The 18,991-nt window shown below is 35.2% G+C and overlaps 1 protein-coding gene across 1 annotated transcript in view; it reads left to right on the top strand.

The window, feature by feature from the left end:
- Window positions 1-18,991, top strand: part of LOC109103981 (tyrosine-protein kinase JAK1) — a 36,630-nt gene that overhangs the window by 6,691 nt on the left and 10,948 nt on the right. Inside the window, exons 2-11 of the mRNA XM_042758355.1 lie at window positions 3,649-3,854; window positions 7,665-7,788; window positions 9,539-9,692; window positions 10,030-10,193; window positions 10,877-11,225; window positions 11,356-11,532; window positions 11,955-12,112; window positions 12,839-12,953; window positions 13,868-14,066; window positions 17,092-17,201. Coding sequence (XP_042614289.1) covers window positions 3,656-3,854; window positions 7,665-7,788; window positions 9,539-9,692; window positions 10,030-10,193; window positions 10,877-11,225; window positions 11,356-11,532; window positions 11,955-12,112; window positions 12,839-12,953; window positions 13,868-14,066; window positions 17,092-17,201 — 1,749 coding nt within the window. The 5' untranslated portion in view covers window positions 3,649-3,655. The remainder of the gene's footprint in view (window positions 1-3,648; window positions 3,855-7,664; window positions 7,789-9,538; window positions 9,693-10,029; window positions 10,194-10,876; window positions 11,226-11,355; window positions 11,533-11,954; window positions 12,113-12,838; window positions 12,954-13,867; window positions 14,067-17,091; window positions 17,202-18,991) is intronic.

Raw genomic sequence — 18,991 nt, forward strand, 5'->3', positions numbered from 1 at the left:
GTCTGTTGTTTGTGTTTCAACTGCCTAAAATCAGTTGTTTTAAATTACAGTGCTTAAAAATGCATGCAAAAGTTTTTGTGACCATGCGCACAGCAACGTGACTTGAGCGTGCATGCTGTTATTCACGTTTCTGCCTGCATCCCTTTGTAATGCATGTAAAACTGCCGTCATTCAAATGATGAAAAAGTATTGCCTTAATGCATTTTGCGGCACCACAAAATAAACGATAGAGCATAATATGAAGCAGACTCACGGTGCCGCGCCTTGTCTTTAACTGCCGAACACATCGTTTCCTACGACTGTATGCGCACTCGCGCCTTTGATAACTGTGCACATCGTTTTGTCTGACTGTACATGTACCGGCAGCCCGCATCACCTGCCGCCACTAAATTACATTATATTTGTCCATTACTGTCATCAATGTACATATAGACTTCTACTTGGACCACTAAATAACAGCTATTGTTATGCAAGTATGAGGGTTAGATTATTTAGTGTACAGGTCATTTCAAGAGTGATAAAGTGATAGAAAATATTTATTGTCAGGCACCTTAAATGTTAAAAAATGTGGAAACCACTCATTGCATCACACCAGCTCCTGACTGCATTATTATTTGTGAAATAGGAGATTTATGGAGTGTGTATGCATGGTTATAAGTATAACAGTTTATATTTCATTAATTTAGGGAAATGAACAAGTGTCTTAGCCCTAAAGGGACAGCTTATTCCTGCTTGAAAAGCAAAATGTTATTGATAGTGTAAAAAACAAACTTTGAAGCACATCCTGATTGATGGACTAGCATTACTCAACATTACTTACTACCTTCCAGCAACACTACATTCAAAGAAGGTAAAATAGTAAAAAAACATAATAATAGTTCATTTAAATGGAACCGGAATCGGAACCGGAAAATTTGTATACTGTAATATATGTTGAATTTTGACATTGCCAACCTTTAAATTAAGTTGACAGTAAGTAATAAACAGCCTTGAGTAGTTGAGTATTGTTCATTTTTCCTCACCACTATTTTTTCAATAGTTGTTTAATGATTTTAATGGAACCAGAATCGGAACCAGAAAATTTCTAAAGATTCCCAACCCTAATCGTCATATCGCCCAGAATTATGTAGAAGTGCTTTCCCTTCATGCAATATGAAATACCTCTAGTTTTGTTTTCTTCTAGCTGCGCTCCATTTTCTTGGCTGCTCTCTTTAGGGCGCGAGTGTGCTCGATATACCATGGTTTCGTACTGTTTTCCTTAATCTTCTTTAAGCATAAAGGAGTGGCCATGTCTTAAGTGCTAGAAAAGAGAGAGTCAATTGTTTCTGTTACACCTTCAAATTTTTCTGAGCTGTTGGATATATTAAAGGGTTATGATATGTTAATAAGATATGTTTATTGCAATTTCACTTTTTTACGTTAGTTAGTGTGTAATGTTGCTGTTTGAGCATAAATAATATCTGCAAAGTTGCAGCGCTGAAAGTTCAATGCAAACGGAGATATCATCTTTTAAAATTCCGGCAGGTTAATGCCTACAAAAATGCCCGGTAAGGGACTACAACGAGCTACTTCCCTGGTCCAATACGTCACAAACCAAGATAAACCCCGCCCCCGGAAACATGCAACAAAGGGGGCGAGGCCATTTTGTGCTGCTTTAGAGAAGAGGAAGAGTCATATAATCTGGTCATATATGAATCGCAATTATGTCTTCTAACGTTTCTAATGGATTCACAAGTTTCCAAACCAATGTTCTAAAGCAGCGGTTCTCAATCCTTTTCCTTGCGTCGTCCCCGCTCTCTCTCTCTCTCTCTTTCTCTCTCTCTCTCTCTCTCGCTCTCTCTCTTTCTCCCCCTCTCCCTCTCCCTCTCTCTCTTATTCACGTCAGATCAGCTCGAACAAACTGTTCCATTTATACACTTATTTTCACATAGCAATGAGAAGCATTATACATGGACGCGCGTACAGTTGCTGTATAAAACCTTTAATCAGAATAAAACCATATATTAACAGTTGCTATAATTAACAGAAGCAGTAGCATTTACAAACAACAGTGTATCTAAAAATATAAGACAACAACAAACAAACATACCATTAAGAGCTGTGCTTGCACAGGTTCTGCGCAATGCTCTTCATTAATATTCTCTGCGTCTCAATCGGGCTCGAATTGATAAGCAATATAGAGGACGTCATTGTTTACAATACAGCTGGAGCACATTCTGAGCTTAAGGGGCGGGATGTTCAGAAGCTTTCTAGAGGCAGTTTAGCGAATAACAACACACTATGCCAGCTGACCAATCTCAGCCCATCGCATATTTCTGAGGGAGGGACTTCATAAAAACAGGAAATAATTGAGGTGTTGTCAGAGAAGGGACAGATTGGTGTGGAATAAAGGTAAATTATGTGAAAAATAATGCAGTTTTTAAAAAACTTAAGCATGAACACATGTTAGACTACACCCCATAAACACAATCAAGCCTAGAAAAAAAACCAGTCAACAAAATTGAGACAAATCGGGAAGATTATTTGCAAAGCAGTCTTTTGTTGTAGAAGTGATTGTTCAAACATATTTGTAACAAGGAATTGAATTTGCAGCTTTAGCTATATGGCGTATACCATGACAAGACTAGATAATTATCTGAGATATCATCGCTCAGCTGCAGAATTTCAATGCCATCGACATCAATTCTATGTTGTAGTATTAAATCTAGAGTATGATTATGACAATGTTTAGGTCCTGACACGTTACCTGTTTACACTTTTAGAATGTCAATAAATGGTGATCCCAATGCATCTTTTTCATTATGTACATGGATATTAAAATTCTGTGTTAAGTAAATAGCTTTAAAATTAATTAATACAAATAGATTAAAGCATCACAGTCATTCCTATTCAGTTGCTTTAATTTATTTCTGTTTACATAATTTTCTCTTATTATTATAATTTTTCTTTTTTAATAAAAGTCTATGTTCGAGGGCTGCACGATAAATCGCATGTGATTGTCATGCAAATCTCGTCAGTATAGCCGGTTAAGTGATTAGTAGTAAATCTCCATCACGTGCTTTCAGATGGAGTGGTATTTACTGTTCAGAGCTGTAGTTCACTGACAAGCTATGCAATATCACATTAACTATCGCATGCGATTCGTCTGCGATTATGAACACGATATTGCATAGCTTGTCAGTGAACTACAGCTCTGTGTAGTAAATGCCGCTCCATTTGAAAGCACGTGATGGAGATTCACTTCTAATCACGTAACCAGCTCTACTGACAAGATGCGCATGACAGTCACATGTGATTTATCGTGCAGCCCTAGTATGTTCATGAGCATAATAGTTTTTGTTGTAGTATTGAAATTGGTATTGAAAATCATGACATTTTTATTGGCTTTGACACTAAAATGATTAACATATTAATTATTATTATGAATATAATAATTGTCATAAAATATATTATAATAATGTCATAAAATATTATGACAACCCTATATTGCCTGACTTACTGCTGAAATATCAGCTTGAAATTTTATGGTTTGTTCATGTATGACCTACTGGAAATGGTATGTTATTTCACAAGCAGTAAACCATTGCTCATCAAAGCAGGGACCCACAGTTTATCAATAAATCTCTGTTACCTCTGTTTATCCTGCAGTGTCTGGATGCCAGAACTAGCAGTCATGGAGCTGGGCAGGCAACTGTGTGGGAAGATGAAAAAACAGAGGAAGGCAGAGATGACTGTTCTGACTGTCATGAAAGGACTGGAAATCCACTTCTACCTGCCTGACACACACCAGCTCGAGTACTTCAAAGACTGCCACACTGCGGAAGACCTGTGCGTGGAGGCTGCCAAGAGATGCCGTAAGTGTTTGGAAGACCACCTATTTAGAGTGCTAAAATAGTGCACCCTCTAATGCATCTCTGAGGACATAGAGTGTGGTCATAATGGTCTGTTTTCTTAGCAGTGATGCATCATTTCATCATAACTGTTTGGATAGGAATAGTTGTCAAAGCAAAGTATGAGCAGTGGTGAAAAAATTTCTGAAAAAAATATACTCAAGTAAAAGTACCCTTACATTCCAAAAAAATTTAGTGTGAGTAGAGTAATAAGTACTTGAAGTAAGTGTAAAAGACTAGCTTTTTTAAAAGTACTCATGAGTAGTGCGTACTGAGCTGCGGATTCTACCCCCTTATAATAAATACTGCAATTTAAACATTTAGAAAACATCTTGCATACTGTAATTCACATGATCTTTAGTTGTTTGTCAGAAAGAATGAGGAATATCTATTATCCAGCAGTTGTAATTTTCACTGCCAACTCTTTAACAGTGTTTTTCCTGCATAGAGAATTATGAGGCGGCCGCGTCCACCAAATTTTGTGCTGCCTCTGTTTGTGGACAAAACTCAGACAGGCAGTCACGTGCAAGCGTCACTGAATTGCTTCCATTAGAGCTTTTAGTTCATATTTGGAAAAATACTGATATTTTTATACAAGTTTACTTGATATTTCTTTACACAGAATCATCATTTCTATTAATTTTCCACCGATTTACGTGATCTGATGAGCATGAACTCATAATAGCGATCATATCTCTGTATGAATGAATGATGCGCGGTTCTGTTTACTACACGCACGCACACACGCACGCACACACAGACACACACACACTGATGAAGTGCCCTACGCTCGCAGTGATTTCAGCATCTGTCATCTCACTAAATGAGGACATAAATACACAAACAACATCTCCAGAACTGCTCTGAGAGTCACTTCATGAATATTTTACTATTTCATTTGAGTAAAACTAGCGTCATATGATTTACACAGAAGGTATTTACGGCAACCCGTCAAAATAGAAGTCCGGTTTACCTTGAATACATTGCAGTAGAAATCTATGACTTTTGTTCAGCAGAATGTGCATACTACTACTACTACTAAAATTATTAAAACTTTTTTTTATGATCACAACATTTCTTCTGTGTTTTAAATTTAATTCTAAATCCCCTTTGTTTGCCAAAAAATAAAGTTTAATGTTCAGTAATCTAAAGATAAATTAAATTAATGTTTTATGCCTTCATTTGGTAACCAGTTACACAATTTCTGAGGAAAAAGATAACATTTAATAAGGCTATTTTAAGAATAAATGTGAATAAATTAAGTTGTTTTTATGCATTCAAATAATTATACATGCTACAACACAGAATTTGGTAACAATAAAAACATGGCCCTAAACTTGTCATTTTTGTCAAACTTTTAATAAACTGATGTGATATTGTGTAAGTTCCATGATTTTAATTCATTAGACATGCTTTTTGATAATAAAATGTAATTTAACCATTAAAAAGGATTCTAGAAAAATTAGAACGGAATTTGGGAAAAAATAAAACAGATTTCATAGGGCCCTATATTTAACACGATTACAATAGTATATGGTTTGTATGTTATTTTAATATGATTTGGGGTGTTTTCTTAACAATAAAGAAAGTTTTTATGAGAAATGCCAAGCTGGTAGCTTAGTATAAAAACTACAAATAAGTTATTACAAACACTCGATGCTGAATTGAAGTGAGATTTGAGTAAAAACGTACTATTTGTTTTATAAAAATCTTATCTTGGTGCTAATGTAAGCCCTGCTGCGATTGCATTTGATGATGTATCAGAAGAATTCACCCAAGGTTGTAAGAAAATATTATTTTTTCTAGAAAGACACTTTAAGTGGATAAATGTATATTGGATCAATGTAATGTGGACCAGGAGACTATAAGGAGTGGATAAAGATTTTCAGATTCATGAAATGTTTAACAACCTAATGTAATATGTTCACCTATACAAAAGGGCCCCTTTTAGCTGGTATGTTTCATTTAATTGTATGTTCAGCAGGTTTGTTTTTGTAAAATGTAACTTTAGAATTGTCATTTTTTTCAGTCATTTAATTATTATAGCACCTAAATTATGTTGCGTGTAAAAAAAGTGTTTGTCTCAGCAAGTTAAAGGGTGGGTACATGTTTAAAATACATCAAAACAACACTGAAAAAATTGTTATGATGAAAAGCTGAAAGAGTTATTCTCGGTACACTCATCACCATTTAAATTGTAATGTTTGCAAATAGATTTAAAACAGGTGTAAAGCCACTGAACCAGAGCATGCTATTGTTGCACATAAAATATTAATGTTTAGAACAATGCAAAGAATACAAAACCATTAGGAACTCATACAAGAGTTCGTCACACAATGAGAGATTAAAAATAGGCAATTTCTCTCCAAAATGGTGCCAGTCGTAGCATTTTGTGCTAAAAATAAAATGAAAACAAACCTGTAACCACCACAATCGGAGGGAAAATAGCAGCGTAAAAGTACAGCTACATCACTAAAAATGTACTCGGGTAAAAGTACACAATTTTTACATTATTCAAAAAAAAAAGTACAATTTCTGATGAAAGCTACTTAATGACAGTAACATTAAACAGTAACAACAGGCTTAATGTTACTGTAGAAAGCAAATTGGACTAAAAAAGAGGGCTTTTACAGATCAAAGTTAATTCATGTTTAAAAAGGGATTTTTTTTGTGTATTCGCTTTCATATTTTTATTGTGTGATTGAGGAATGGTGCTTTTGTACAGTGTTTCACAGAACCCAAAAGAGGAACTTAAAGGGTTTTTACTGTTGGTATCATCATGTGATATGGGTGGATTTTGACAAGACATTGACTTTAGGATGAGAAGCACTGCGACCGAATGTCTCTGTTTGCCCCTTCCCATCTCGCAGTGTAACAGCATATCTGTGTATTTGACTCTTGATCAATATTCAGCCACAAAATGGCTGCTGGGTTTAAATGTCAAGTTGATAATTTCCTCAAAGTTGAGACCAAGGACAAAAGCTGGCTTGGACAGTGTGAGAGGAAAGGGAAGTTTATATTAGACAAGAAGGCAGCTGCTCAAGAGGAACTATGATGGTGTTTGTTTCACACAGTTTTTTTTTTTTCACACCCAGTGGTTAGCCACTGGTTTTACTTCAAAGGTTAAGTATTTTTTTTGTTTACTAGTCCAGCTGTTAAAATATGGCATTAACCACACCAAGGTTGTGGGTTCAACTCCCAGGGAAAAAGTGTATACCTTAAATTCACTGTAACTAAAACTGAAATAAAAATAAATGAAACCATTATTGACCACACTATTTTTTATTCTTTGTTTCATATTGTTTATTTGTTTAGCTATTGTTGTTGTAGTTGTTTTGTTCATACTCTTTGCTTTATGCTAAATTAATGAAAATGAATAAAAGAATGAATAAAATGAATGAAAGCATAAATAAAAATTAATTCAAACAATAATATTAAAATGACAAATTACACAGTTTCACAATTGCTCAAGCTTTGCGATCTGTTTTCATCAAGGACTTCAGTTCAAACTAATGCAAAATGTACTGTATCTTTTTCCTTTTGCAAAGGAGATGTGCAAAACCATTGACGCACTTTTGTGTCATGTGCCAATAAAAGCTTGTCAAATACTTTTGCTAAGTAAACTTTTTCTCATAAACAACCATTAAGCTGTGACTATTTACTCTTAGGAATCATCTCATGAGGTTATTCACTGGTGAGAGCTATAAGAATGGCAGGTGTAAAAGTAACCATTTGAATCAGGCTCTAATTTTGATTCTAAATGTTTTTCCCCAGACATCTCACCTTTGTGCCACAACCTGTTTGCATTGTATGAAGAGAGCCAGGATCTCTGGTATGCTCCCAATCATGTGTTCAAGATCACAGAGGAGACCAGCATCAAACTTCACTACCGTATGAGGTGAGTGGTCACAACTGAATGCTGTTGCCAAAACCCCAAAAATCTTTTAAACAGTTATGATATGGGGTAAATAAAAAAAAATAAAAAAAATTGTTGTGGTTAACATTATTTGATCATACTTTCTTGTTCGAAAACAAGAGTAAAACAAGGAACATGAATTTTGAAATAATAGTGTGCTTTAAAAACGTTGCAACTAATGGTGTGCTACAAATTTGCAACAAATTGTTTTTATGTTGCACCATTGTTGCATTACATTTTTAAAGCACATATAACATCACATTAAAAATAAAAAATTCTATAAAAAAAAAAAAACCTTAGTAATTCCAGGCAGGGCTTACAGCATTCTAATTCTCTTGAAAGTTTTTGTACTACAAACTGAACAGCTCAGTTTTAGGACTATTAAGATTTTCGGCATTGTGACATTATTTTAATGATGATTAAGAACATTTTCACAACCAAATTCTCATTACCGTAATAAGAAAATATATTGTATTTTTGTAATAAGTAATATTTATAATTAATATTTAATTATTATTATTATATCATAATAATAATAGTAGTAATAAGAAGATATAATTGAATACAATTTTACATTTTTTCTCTTTTTAAATTGAAAAATAACCTGGACATTTATTGATTGGTTTGGTGAAGTTTATTGTTTGATGTCAGAGCTTGTTAATATCAGCCATTACCGTTTAGTTTGATTCAAATGTTAGAAATGCATATGAACTCATTACAGAACCCTGTGGCACACCTATTAAAAATCTGTTACAATCCCCTTTTAGGACAAAACAATAATAATAAAAAAATAAACAAAGAAACAAATCCTCTGACATGGTTTCAGTCCGCTCCTATTCGGAAAAACATTTAATTGTTCAATAAATTATAAATCTTGCAAAGTAAAACATAGGATCCCCTGAATTTCCCCTTTTCACCAGTGAAACTAAGATAAGACTCAGTTACTGTATTCAGAGTGAGTGGTGGGTACAGAATTGATGTCTCCCTGTGTGAAGCTTTCCTGTTGTGCACACAAACAGGTTATGGTCAACCTTTGCACACCCTTTCTTCCTCTGTGGCATACAGCACACTTTTCTCACTCATGCTACTTCCTGTTTACAATGATCTCTTGCTCGCGTGGCAATGGGGTGGTGTAGTTTTTTCTTCTATTGATTCACACATGATTTGGTAATGCGTGTACCCTGTGCACCTTATTAACCATATGTTAGCATATTTACATAATGTAAGCCTTTGTTTTGATCCTTTATGTAATGTTCTGTATGTTTTTATATGCTATCAGTTTCTGTCATCATAATTTTTTTGACTATATTCATAATGTTGATATGCATTATGCGCACACATACACGCACTTGTGCATATTTGCCTACTTGTTGTTCTTCATTTCTCTTCTGACAGACATACTGGGATGTTTCTTAAACTGCTACAGTATATACTGTTTTGCCCTATAAAATAATATCTAATATTTTCTTTTCCCTTTTTTTGGAATAATTTGACAGAAATATTGTTCACCGATATTTACCTTTATTTATCATTTTCTTCACACAACACATCTCGTATTTGATTTAGTATATGCATCTTCCCTGACACTGATCTTCATATAAAAATAAGAAAAACTTCAGGTGTGTTAAGTTAAAAAAAACAAACAAACAAAAAAAACCTGGGACATGAAAGTATGTGTTGATGAAAAAACACCCATGAATCCTTTGACAACTCATTTTACTTGTTTACACAGGTTTTATTTTACAAACTGGCATGGCACCAGTGAGACAGAATCTCCAGTTTGGAGACACTCACTTTTCAAGCATAAAGGGGTTTCAGTCTCTCCGAAAGGCCCTGAGGGGACACCTCTACTGGATGCTGCATCTCTTGACTACCTGTTTGCACAGGTGAGTGCAGGAAACACCTGAGGGATCACTAACATGGTTGTCCATATCTCTATGACAACTTTAAACAAAAGTTATATTGCCTGTTTTGTGCTACAGGAGCTTTGTGGCTTGATGATTATTCAAAAACGTTCTCATATGGTATCTGTTGTTATCATGTTGATTGTTTTCTTTGAAGTCTGATATGTATTTAAAAATTTTTTTTTTGGAGCACTGCTATTTATTCAAACCTTTATGGGGCTGTATGTACACTAGTGTCTAATAACTTGTGTGTGTGATAATGTTAACTTTTTTGCTTGGCAAATACTTCAATTTTAAAGACTGTTTTGGTATGTTTTAGGGCCAGTATGACTTTCTGAGGGGACTTGCTCCAGTGCGCGCTCCCCAGAATGAGGCAGAGTTTCATGAGATAGAGAATGAGTGTTTGGGAATGGCTGTTTTGGCCATTACCCATCATGCCAAGAGCAATGATCTGCCCTTATCAGGAGCTGGAGCTGAGACCAGGTGACCTGTACAATCTTCTTTTTACAAGACATCTGCAAAATGATCGACATTGATAATATTTAAATGGCACTTCCTACTATTAACCTCTTTTAGAACACACCTCTCTGGAATACTTGATTCAGATTGGTCAGTTACAGAATTCTGAGGTCAAATATGTTTGTATTTTAACAGCTGCATTTGTAATTGTCATGTTCATACTATGTTCATGTGGTACTTCAAAGTTTTAATTCTTATTTAGGATGTGTATGGAATCATTTCACTGTCAAAGTTCACTCGTGTAGAGTTGCTGTTGAGTGAGCACACAACATACAATTTCATATTTTCATATTGTAGCATTACTTAAGATAATATATAGTCAAGCAATCGTTATCACAAACTAAATTCTGGCAGGATGATCAAGACATGAATAAATAAAAATAAATGAAATGAATTTGAGTTTAAATAGTTTTATTATGTAGCAAAGTATATGATATTGGGAAGTTGTCAAAATTTAGAAGTTATTAGGACAAAATTATTTTGCAGAATGCTGTGATTGACCAATCAGATTCAAATATCGCAGAGAGATGTGTAATAAATATGTGAATTGGTGTATGTATTGATGAGTACTAAAAAGGAAGTATCATTTTGGTTTTCTGCCTTTAAAAACAAGTAGTTTTATTCAACCTTCTTCTCTATCTCTGTAGCTACAAGCGATTCATTCCGGACAGTCTGAACCGGACCATTAAGCAGCGTAACTTCCTCACACGTATACGTATCAACAACGTTTTCAAGAATTTCCTCAATGAGTTCAATAGCAAGACCATCCAGGACAGCAACATAACCCTTTATGACCTGAAGGTCAAGTATCTCTCCACTCTCGAAACTTTGACCCAGGGTCTGGGTCGGGAGACCATTGAGCCCAAGATTCTGAAGGTATCTGGTGAGAGCGATGGATCTCCGGCCCTCACACTTCCTTCGGGGGATGATGGACTGGGCTATGAAGTGCAAGTATCCGGAACCACTGGGATCTCCTGGAGGAGAAAGCCTGTACCGGTGAGTTTAGCACTTAGATTTTGTGAGCTTGCAGATTTGTAATATCTTACAAATTCATCAGCAATTCTGGACTTGTTTAAAGGGTTGTTACCAATGTGCTTTTTTTTTGTCTTGAATCCTTTTTGAATAGAATATTCTGATAGTGAAAGACAAAACCAAATCTAAAAAGAACAAGGCCGACAACAAGCAGAAGAATGACAAAAAGAAAGACAGTGGATGGACGATTTTCTCTGACTTTTTCGAAATCACCCACATCGTCATTAAGGAGTCTTGTGCCACCATTTACAGACAAGACAATAAAACTATGGTAATTTTATCTTTTTAATTTCTGCTACACTGTGTCCTAACCAGGTACAATTTGATTCCAACACAAGCATTCATGCTGTATATGATGCAGTCGTAACCAATCAGAGATATTTAATATAATGGTATTTTAAATCTGATGTGTGGATCGATAAGATTTAATGATGCCAAGGGTTTAACAATGTAGAAGTGTTTAGTTATCAGCAAAATATGTTGTTGCTTGTTGTTTTGGCAAGTTAGGACAAGAACTCTTCACCTGATAAGAATATGGTGTAAAACTTCCATACCTCATATGATCCATAAATCAACAGCTTGACTTAAGAATTCATGTGGATAAAAATAAATTTCACCGAATGAAGTAGATAGTAGTGACAGATATGTTATAGTGCTTTTCCTACAAAGGTATTCCTCTTCTTTCCTCCTCAGGAGTTGGACCTGTTTTATCGTGACGCAGCTCTGTCATTTGCTGCACTGGTGGACGGTTACTTCAGATTGACTGTAGATGCTCATCATTACCTGTGCACTGAAGTCGCACCCTCATCAGTGGTCCAGAATTTAGAAAATGGCTGTCATGGACCTATCTGGTATGACAATATTAGCATACTTTAGTTATAGATTTCCAAATAAGGCTCACACAGATAGTTTGAGGAAATATCTTCACTTCATACTCAACAGTTCAAAAGTTTGGGGTCAGTAAGATTTTGTTTTTAACAAAACTAAATTTTTGTTTTTAAAGAAATGAATTGTTAATGCATAAATTAAATTAAATTGATCAATAATGACGACAAAAAAAAAAAAAAAAAACTTTAGATAAATGCTCTTCTTTTGAACTGTAGAGCTAATAATCGTGAAAAATGTATCACTCTTTTCCTAAAATATTAAGCAACACAATTGTTTAAAACATTGATAATAAATTATTATTATTATTATATAGAGGCTTGACCCCAAACTTTTGAATGGTTGTGTAAATGCTGCAGGGTCATAAGTCATAAGACCCAGTCTAACAATAGTCACACATTGTTAATATCACTGTAGTAATTACATACAAGTACATCTATGACCACTGTATTTTATTTATTTTATTAGATTTATTTAGTGAAAATGGTGGTTAATATAGATGCTTGACAACCATGAACAACTAACAGTTAATCTCAACCTTAACAACACCTTGAAATCATGAACACCTTGTAATCATGGTAAAATAATGTACGACCTTTCATGCTGAAGCTTTTTAGTACTAGTTTGGATTATAACAGCTTTTTTTCAGGAAAGACATTTTGCGACTAGTTCTGTCTGTTGTCTCTATACAGCACAGAGTATGCCATTCATAAACTCCGTCAGGAGGGGAATGAAGAAGGAACCTACGTCCTGCGCTGGAGCTGCACAGACTATAACTACATCATTATGACTGTTGTCTGCATTGAGGTACACATACATACATACACCAAATTTGTAGCTGGGATAAACGTTTTTGTGAAATCAGTAAGCTGGGAACTGAAACCCTTTGATCTGTTTGTCTTGCATAGACAGGACAAGTCTTGATTTGCCCAGATTTTCTTGTGGTATTCTCTGCAGCAGATCAAGAAGATCTGGCTCTTTTTGTACACTTTTCCTGACCATGACAGATTGTGTGTTCATATGATATATAATTCAAATTCTCTGTCAAATATCGCAACACCACATTTTGGCAGCAAATTCAGCAAACTTTTCAGAAGTTAGCCATGAATAACAATTGGGATCGTGCTGTAGTGTTTTTTTTTTTTTTTGGACCAAATCAGACCAGGACAATGCGTCCATTTTCAGATTTACTTTGGCAGTTAATGTGAGAACTGTATTACACTGTATAAGTAGCTAGAGCGGAACCACAAACCACATTGGGGCTGTTGTACATGCTGGATCAGAGTTTCCTTGCATTGCTTTTCCGTGACAACTCCCTTGTTCAGCATGCTGTACAAATAGAATTGAGTTGATTTAACTAAGCTGACCTGTGTTGATCAACAGAATGTGTATGAGTTTGTTAAATGAATATATGCCGTTTTAACAAACAAACAAGGAAGTAAATGCACAAATGCTAGGTTTTCTGTTACATGTTTGATGTTGTCATCACTGTGTAAAATGTAACTAGACTTCAGAAACCCAGCACCTTACTGTCAACCAAAAGCAAACTTACCTTATCTTAGAGGAGATCGGTTTACAGCCGCCCAACATTTGTTTAACAAATCCTGTTCTCTCCCTTCACTATTCTTCTCATGCACCATTTCTCTTGCCTTTAACTCTTTTGTGCTTAATCATGTTCTTTTCTCTGTCTCTTTTTTTTTTTTTTCTTCTCTCTCTTTCAGATGGACCTGTATGAATCCAGGCCTGTTCCCCAGTATAAGAACTTCCAAATTGAAACGAGTCCTCAAGGTTACAGACTGTATGGGACAGAGACATTTAGGCCCACTCTGAAGGAGCTTTTGGAGCACTTACAAGGCCAGAACCTGCGCACAGAGAACCTGCGCTTCCAGCTGCGCCGCTGCTGCCCACCACAACCCAGAGGTACAACACTCATTCTGCTCAATCAGTCATGTGACAGAGGACCATCTATGCAGTGTCAGTGAGCAACACAGATAATCCATCCATATATTCCATCTCAGTCAAACATTCATCCATCCAAATCAAACACCTCATACATCTTTCTGTCTCTCCATTGAATCATTCAATCTGGCATCCATCCTTCCCTCCCATTATCCATCCCAATCAAACACCTCATACATTGAACTGTCTGTCAGTTCGTTCATCCATCCATCCCAAATGCCTCATACATTGATCCATAAATACATTCATCGATCTCAGTCAACCTCATACATTCATCTTTCTGTCCATCTATCAGTCAATCCATCTCAGACACCTCATATATTCATTTCTCCATCACCAACACCCACTCACCCGTCCATCTATTCATCCATCAGTTCATCAACTCAATCGTCCACTCATCTGATGTTAAAATTCGTTTGATTGTTAGTTTTGCAGACAGAGTTTTGATTCCTACTTTCATATTGCCTGTAGTCTGAGGTGAAGCTAAACTGGAATTGTGTTTTGTGTTTGAGTAAATTTAATGCAGAGCCTATTTGGATAGGCTGGGATTTCCATTAGAAAAAGCCCCTAAAGTTCCCTCTCTGGTGCCATCGATAGATAGTAGCACATTGCACATTTTCCGGTGTGAATAGTCCTGTCTTATACTGAAACTAAAATCATAAGTCATTGCTTTGCCCAGTTTACTAAAAGCTGCTAGCTGAATTATCAGGATTTTCCAGTGTTCCGTGTGCACTGCTGGCCGATGAATGGATCTCACTGTTTTCTTGATAGGGATTTGTTGAATCATCGAGCAGTTATGAGGTTATGAAAATTTCAGTGTGGTGTGTGAAACACACTATTGAAATTTGCAGTTGACATGTTTACTTGCCTTTTATCGTCAGCCAGTCTATGCCACCAACCACAATTGTATATTAACTTGTTAAATTTCAACATGACAGGTCAGTTGAGTTTTCACTGAATATACAGGTAATAAACTGGGCACATAAAATATAAAGTAATATATTATAGTGAATAAGTGCAAATAGACTAGAAAGAATGATAAAAAATAGATTTGAAGCACTTCTCTTAGTAAACTAGATTATCATAAGCTTTAAAGACTTGGTATGACACTGTAACAAGAAAAGACATGCCTTAATTTGAAGTAATTGATTTGACAGTCTTTTGTGTTAACAGATTATTACAGGTAACAGCTGCAGAATTTCAGATGATGAAAAGCTAAAACATCTGTAAATGTTTCAAACCTGTAAGACTTTGTTTGTGTGTCAACATGACTGAAGTATTGTGTAAATTAAGCTTAAATAGTTTTGGCCGAACCATCTCTTATTATATATGTTTTTATTAGCAAATGTCATTTGCTAGAATGGTACATTAATTCATAGGAAATTAATTAATATAACTTTTAAAATTAATTTTAAGTGATACCTTTCTGTCTTCCATAAATACAGGATTTAGGTAGTGAGTAATGATGAACTCGGCGAATGCAATGTAGAGGCAAAATTAGAATTCCCCGCAATCATACATTTCCATGAATAAGCACACAGATATGTCAGGTGTTAATTTCCATAACACAAATACACAGTTATTTATGACTCATCAGTTTTTATGTATTCAGATGTTAGTGAGAGATATTGATGGGGTTGTAAGTGTTGCTTTTGTTCTGAGTGGATTTCTAAGTTAAGTTTACGAATCAAATGATCATTCCTGCAAGCTAATTTCATTATTTGAAATGAGTGGCATTTTGAATTACACAAACCTGACTGCTAAGAATTCCAACTGATTCTTTACCCCACTCATATCAAATGATTCTAAATCTCAGAAGAGTGTACATCTCTACCAGAATCTTCAAGTGGTTCAAGCTGAAAGAGGAATTATCTTTTTTGTAATGTTTTTTAAGCACATTGCTCTCTAGAGAAGTCAAATATCAGCATGCACATGCATGCAATCATATCCTTGTATGACCCCAGGCAGCTGTGTATCTGGCAGCTAATAGTTGTGCAGTCTCGTATTTCAGCCAACCGATCCAAGATCAGATCCTTTATCCAGCTAAGCGTCAGTTGGATTCCCAGCCTGACCGAGTTAAGGGTTCCTAAGAGAGTCTGACAGATGTCTGTGTAATGCAGAGAAACCAGGGTCCAAATTGAACTTTTCGCCAGTCTTCCAGAAAATCTTCCAGTTTCAGATTTTTTTTTTTAAATATTTGTCTTTTAATTGTGATTCAGCGAATTGGTTCAGTGATTTTGCTTCTGTCATTACTCAAAAATGTTTACAGAAAATTTCATGTATTAAAATGTTATTGGAAAATATTGCAGTTCATTGAGATTTATTGGTATATTGATACATATGAATCCAGAGGTTTTAAAAATACATTTTCTTTGTGTGTTCTGTCAGTATTAGCAATTATGCAACAGCTCTATACTAATGTAAAACCAAACATCAGGAATGTTTTGGTTGTGAAAAACGTCCAGTTATTGCACATTTGAGACTCTATCAGGTCTTGTTTACATCTGCTCCTCTAAAAGTACATGCTGAGGCATCAGTGACAGGCAGGAAATGTAGTAAATGTGGGTTTCCGTTGTTCACATCTCTTAATCTTTTTACCCTACTTGCACTCATAAAAACAGAGCTTTGTAGGTCTGCATCCAGATGATGTCAGCGAGTAGACAAAAGACCAGCTGATGCTGCAAAATGAACATCACAACACACACATTTACATAAACACAAATTACACTTAATATATCTGCACACATTGTCCCACACATGCTCATTGTTTTGACTTTGCAAGTGACATGTTTTGTTGAACTGCGCACTGTCACTGCACAGCTTCCTCTTCCCCGCTGTCTGTTTAGGTGGGGGTTGTTACTGTGTCTGCACACCAACACATGTATTTAGATGTTTTCAAAATACACATGCCTGGATAATCACTCCAGTGGCTCAACTTTTTTATATGGTGCCCTCCAATCACAAATGCTTTTCTTTTGTCCTTCAGAAATTTCCAACCTATTAGTGATGACCACAAACCGAGACCCCGCCCCACAGAGACAACTTCAAGTCAGCCAGCTGAGTTTCGACCGCATCCTTAAGGAGGAGATTGTACAGGTGACATTTTCATGGATTTTGAAACAAACGTACTGTTGACTTATCTTTTGCATGGCATGATATTAAGAAATAAAATTAAATACAGATATTGTCAGAAAATCTACTGTATAGATTAATTCCATAGGTGGTGAGTGAAAATGTACTGGCAATAGATATTTATTACTGGCCATGAATAAATGTTTTAATTTTTAATTATACTTTTATTAAAGTATCTAGACATATAACACATAATTTATTATACATTACATTTAAAAAAGCTGGGGTCAGTAAGATTTTTTTTTAAATAAATTAATACTTTTAGCAAGAATAAAATTGATGAAAAGTGAAGTTGAAATAAATAAATTATGATTAAAAAAAAAAAGGCAGGTTTAAACTTTTCAACATTGATAATAATAAGAAAAATAAGAAATTCTGCTTTTCCATCACAGGAATAAATTATATTTATATTATATTTTATAATATAATATAATATATATATATATATATATAATATATATATATATATATATATATATTATATATATATATATATATATATATATATATATATATATATATATATATATATATATATAAAATTAAAAAAATATTTTAAATTGTACTAATATTTAAAAATATAACTGTTGTTACTGTATTTTTGCTTAAATAAATCTTAAGTCTTGGTGAATATAAGATACTTTTTTCAAAATTATTTAAGAAATCTTACCAAGCCCAAACACTTGAACATATGTCTATGTTGTAACAAATGTTTTCTTTATAATCTCCGGTTTGATTTGAATCACTCACACCATTACATCAGCAAGGATCTGGTTCTTACAATCCGAAGTGAACTGTGTTTACAATGAAAACTCTGAGCAATATGTTTCACTACAGGTTACTGTAGAGGGTCTTTCCCTGAAACCGGATAAAAATCGAATGCTATGAATAAAAGTACATACTTATCTTGCTGGATCTCTCCGCTGCTTTTGACACGGTTAACCACCAGATCCTCCTGTCAACCCTGTTGGCAAAGGGCATTTCAGGAACCGCACTTCAGTGGTTTGAGTCTTACCTCTCAGAGGTCCTTCAAGGTATCTTGGAAAGGTGAGGTGTCCAAGTCGCGACATCTAACTACTGGGGTGCCTCAGGGCTCAGTTCTTGGACCACTACTCTTCTCTGTCTACATGGCATCATTAGGTTCTCTCATTTAGAAACATGGCTTTTCATACCACTGCTATGCTGATGAAACTCAACTCTACATCTCATTCCATCCTGATGATCCGACAATAGCTGTTCGCATCTCAGCTTGTCTAACAGACATTTCTTGCTGGATGAAGTACCATCACATTCAACTCAACCTTGCCAAGACAGAACTGCTTGTGGTTCCATCAAATACATCGTTTCATCACAATTTCACCATCCAGTTAGGCACAAAACAGCCAGAAATCTTGGAGATATGATTGATGATCAGCAGACTTTCTCAGACCACATTGCTAAAACTGCCTGGTCCTGCAGATTTGCTTTATTCAACATCAAGAAGATCAGGCCCTTTCTTTCTGAACATGCTTCACAACTCCTTGTTCAAGCTCCTTTTCTTTCCAGGCTGGACTATTGCAGAGTTCTCTTGGCAGGTCTTCCAGACAGTTCTATCAAACCTTTACAATTAATTCAGAATGCAGCAGCAAGATACATTTTTAATGAGCCGTAAACAATGCACGTCACACCTCTGTTTATCAATTAGCACTGGCTACCAATAGCTGCTCGTATAAAATTCAAGGCATTAATGTTTGCCTACAAAACCACCACTGGCT

This window comes from Cyprinus carpio, chromosome A6 (assembly GCF_018340385.1).
Source record: "Cyprinus carpio isolate SPL01 chromosome A6, ASM1834038v1, whole genome shotgun sequence".
Lineage (NCBI taxonomy): Eukaryota > Metazoa > Chordata > Actinopteri > Cypriniformes > Cyprinidae > Cyprinus > Cyprinus carpio.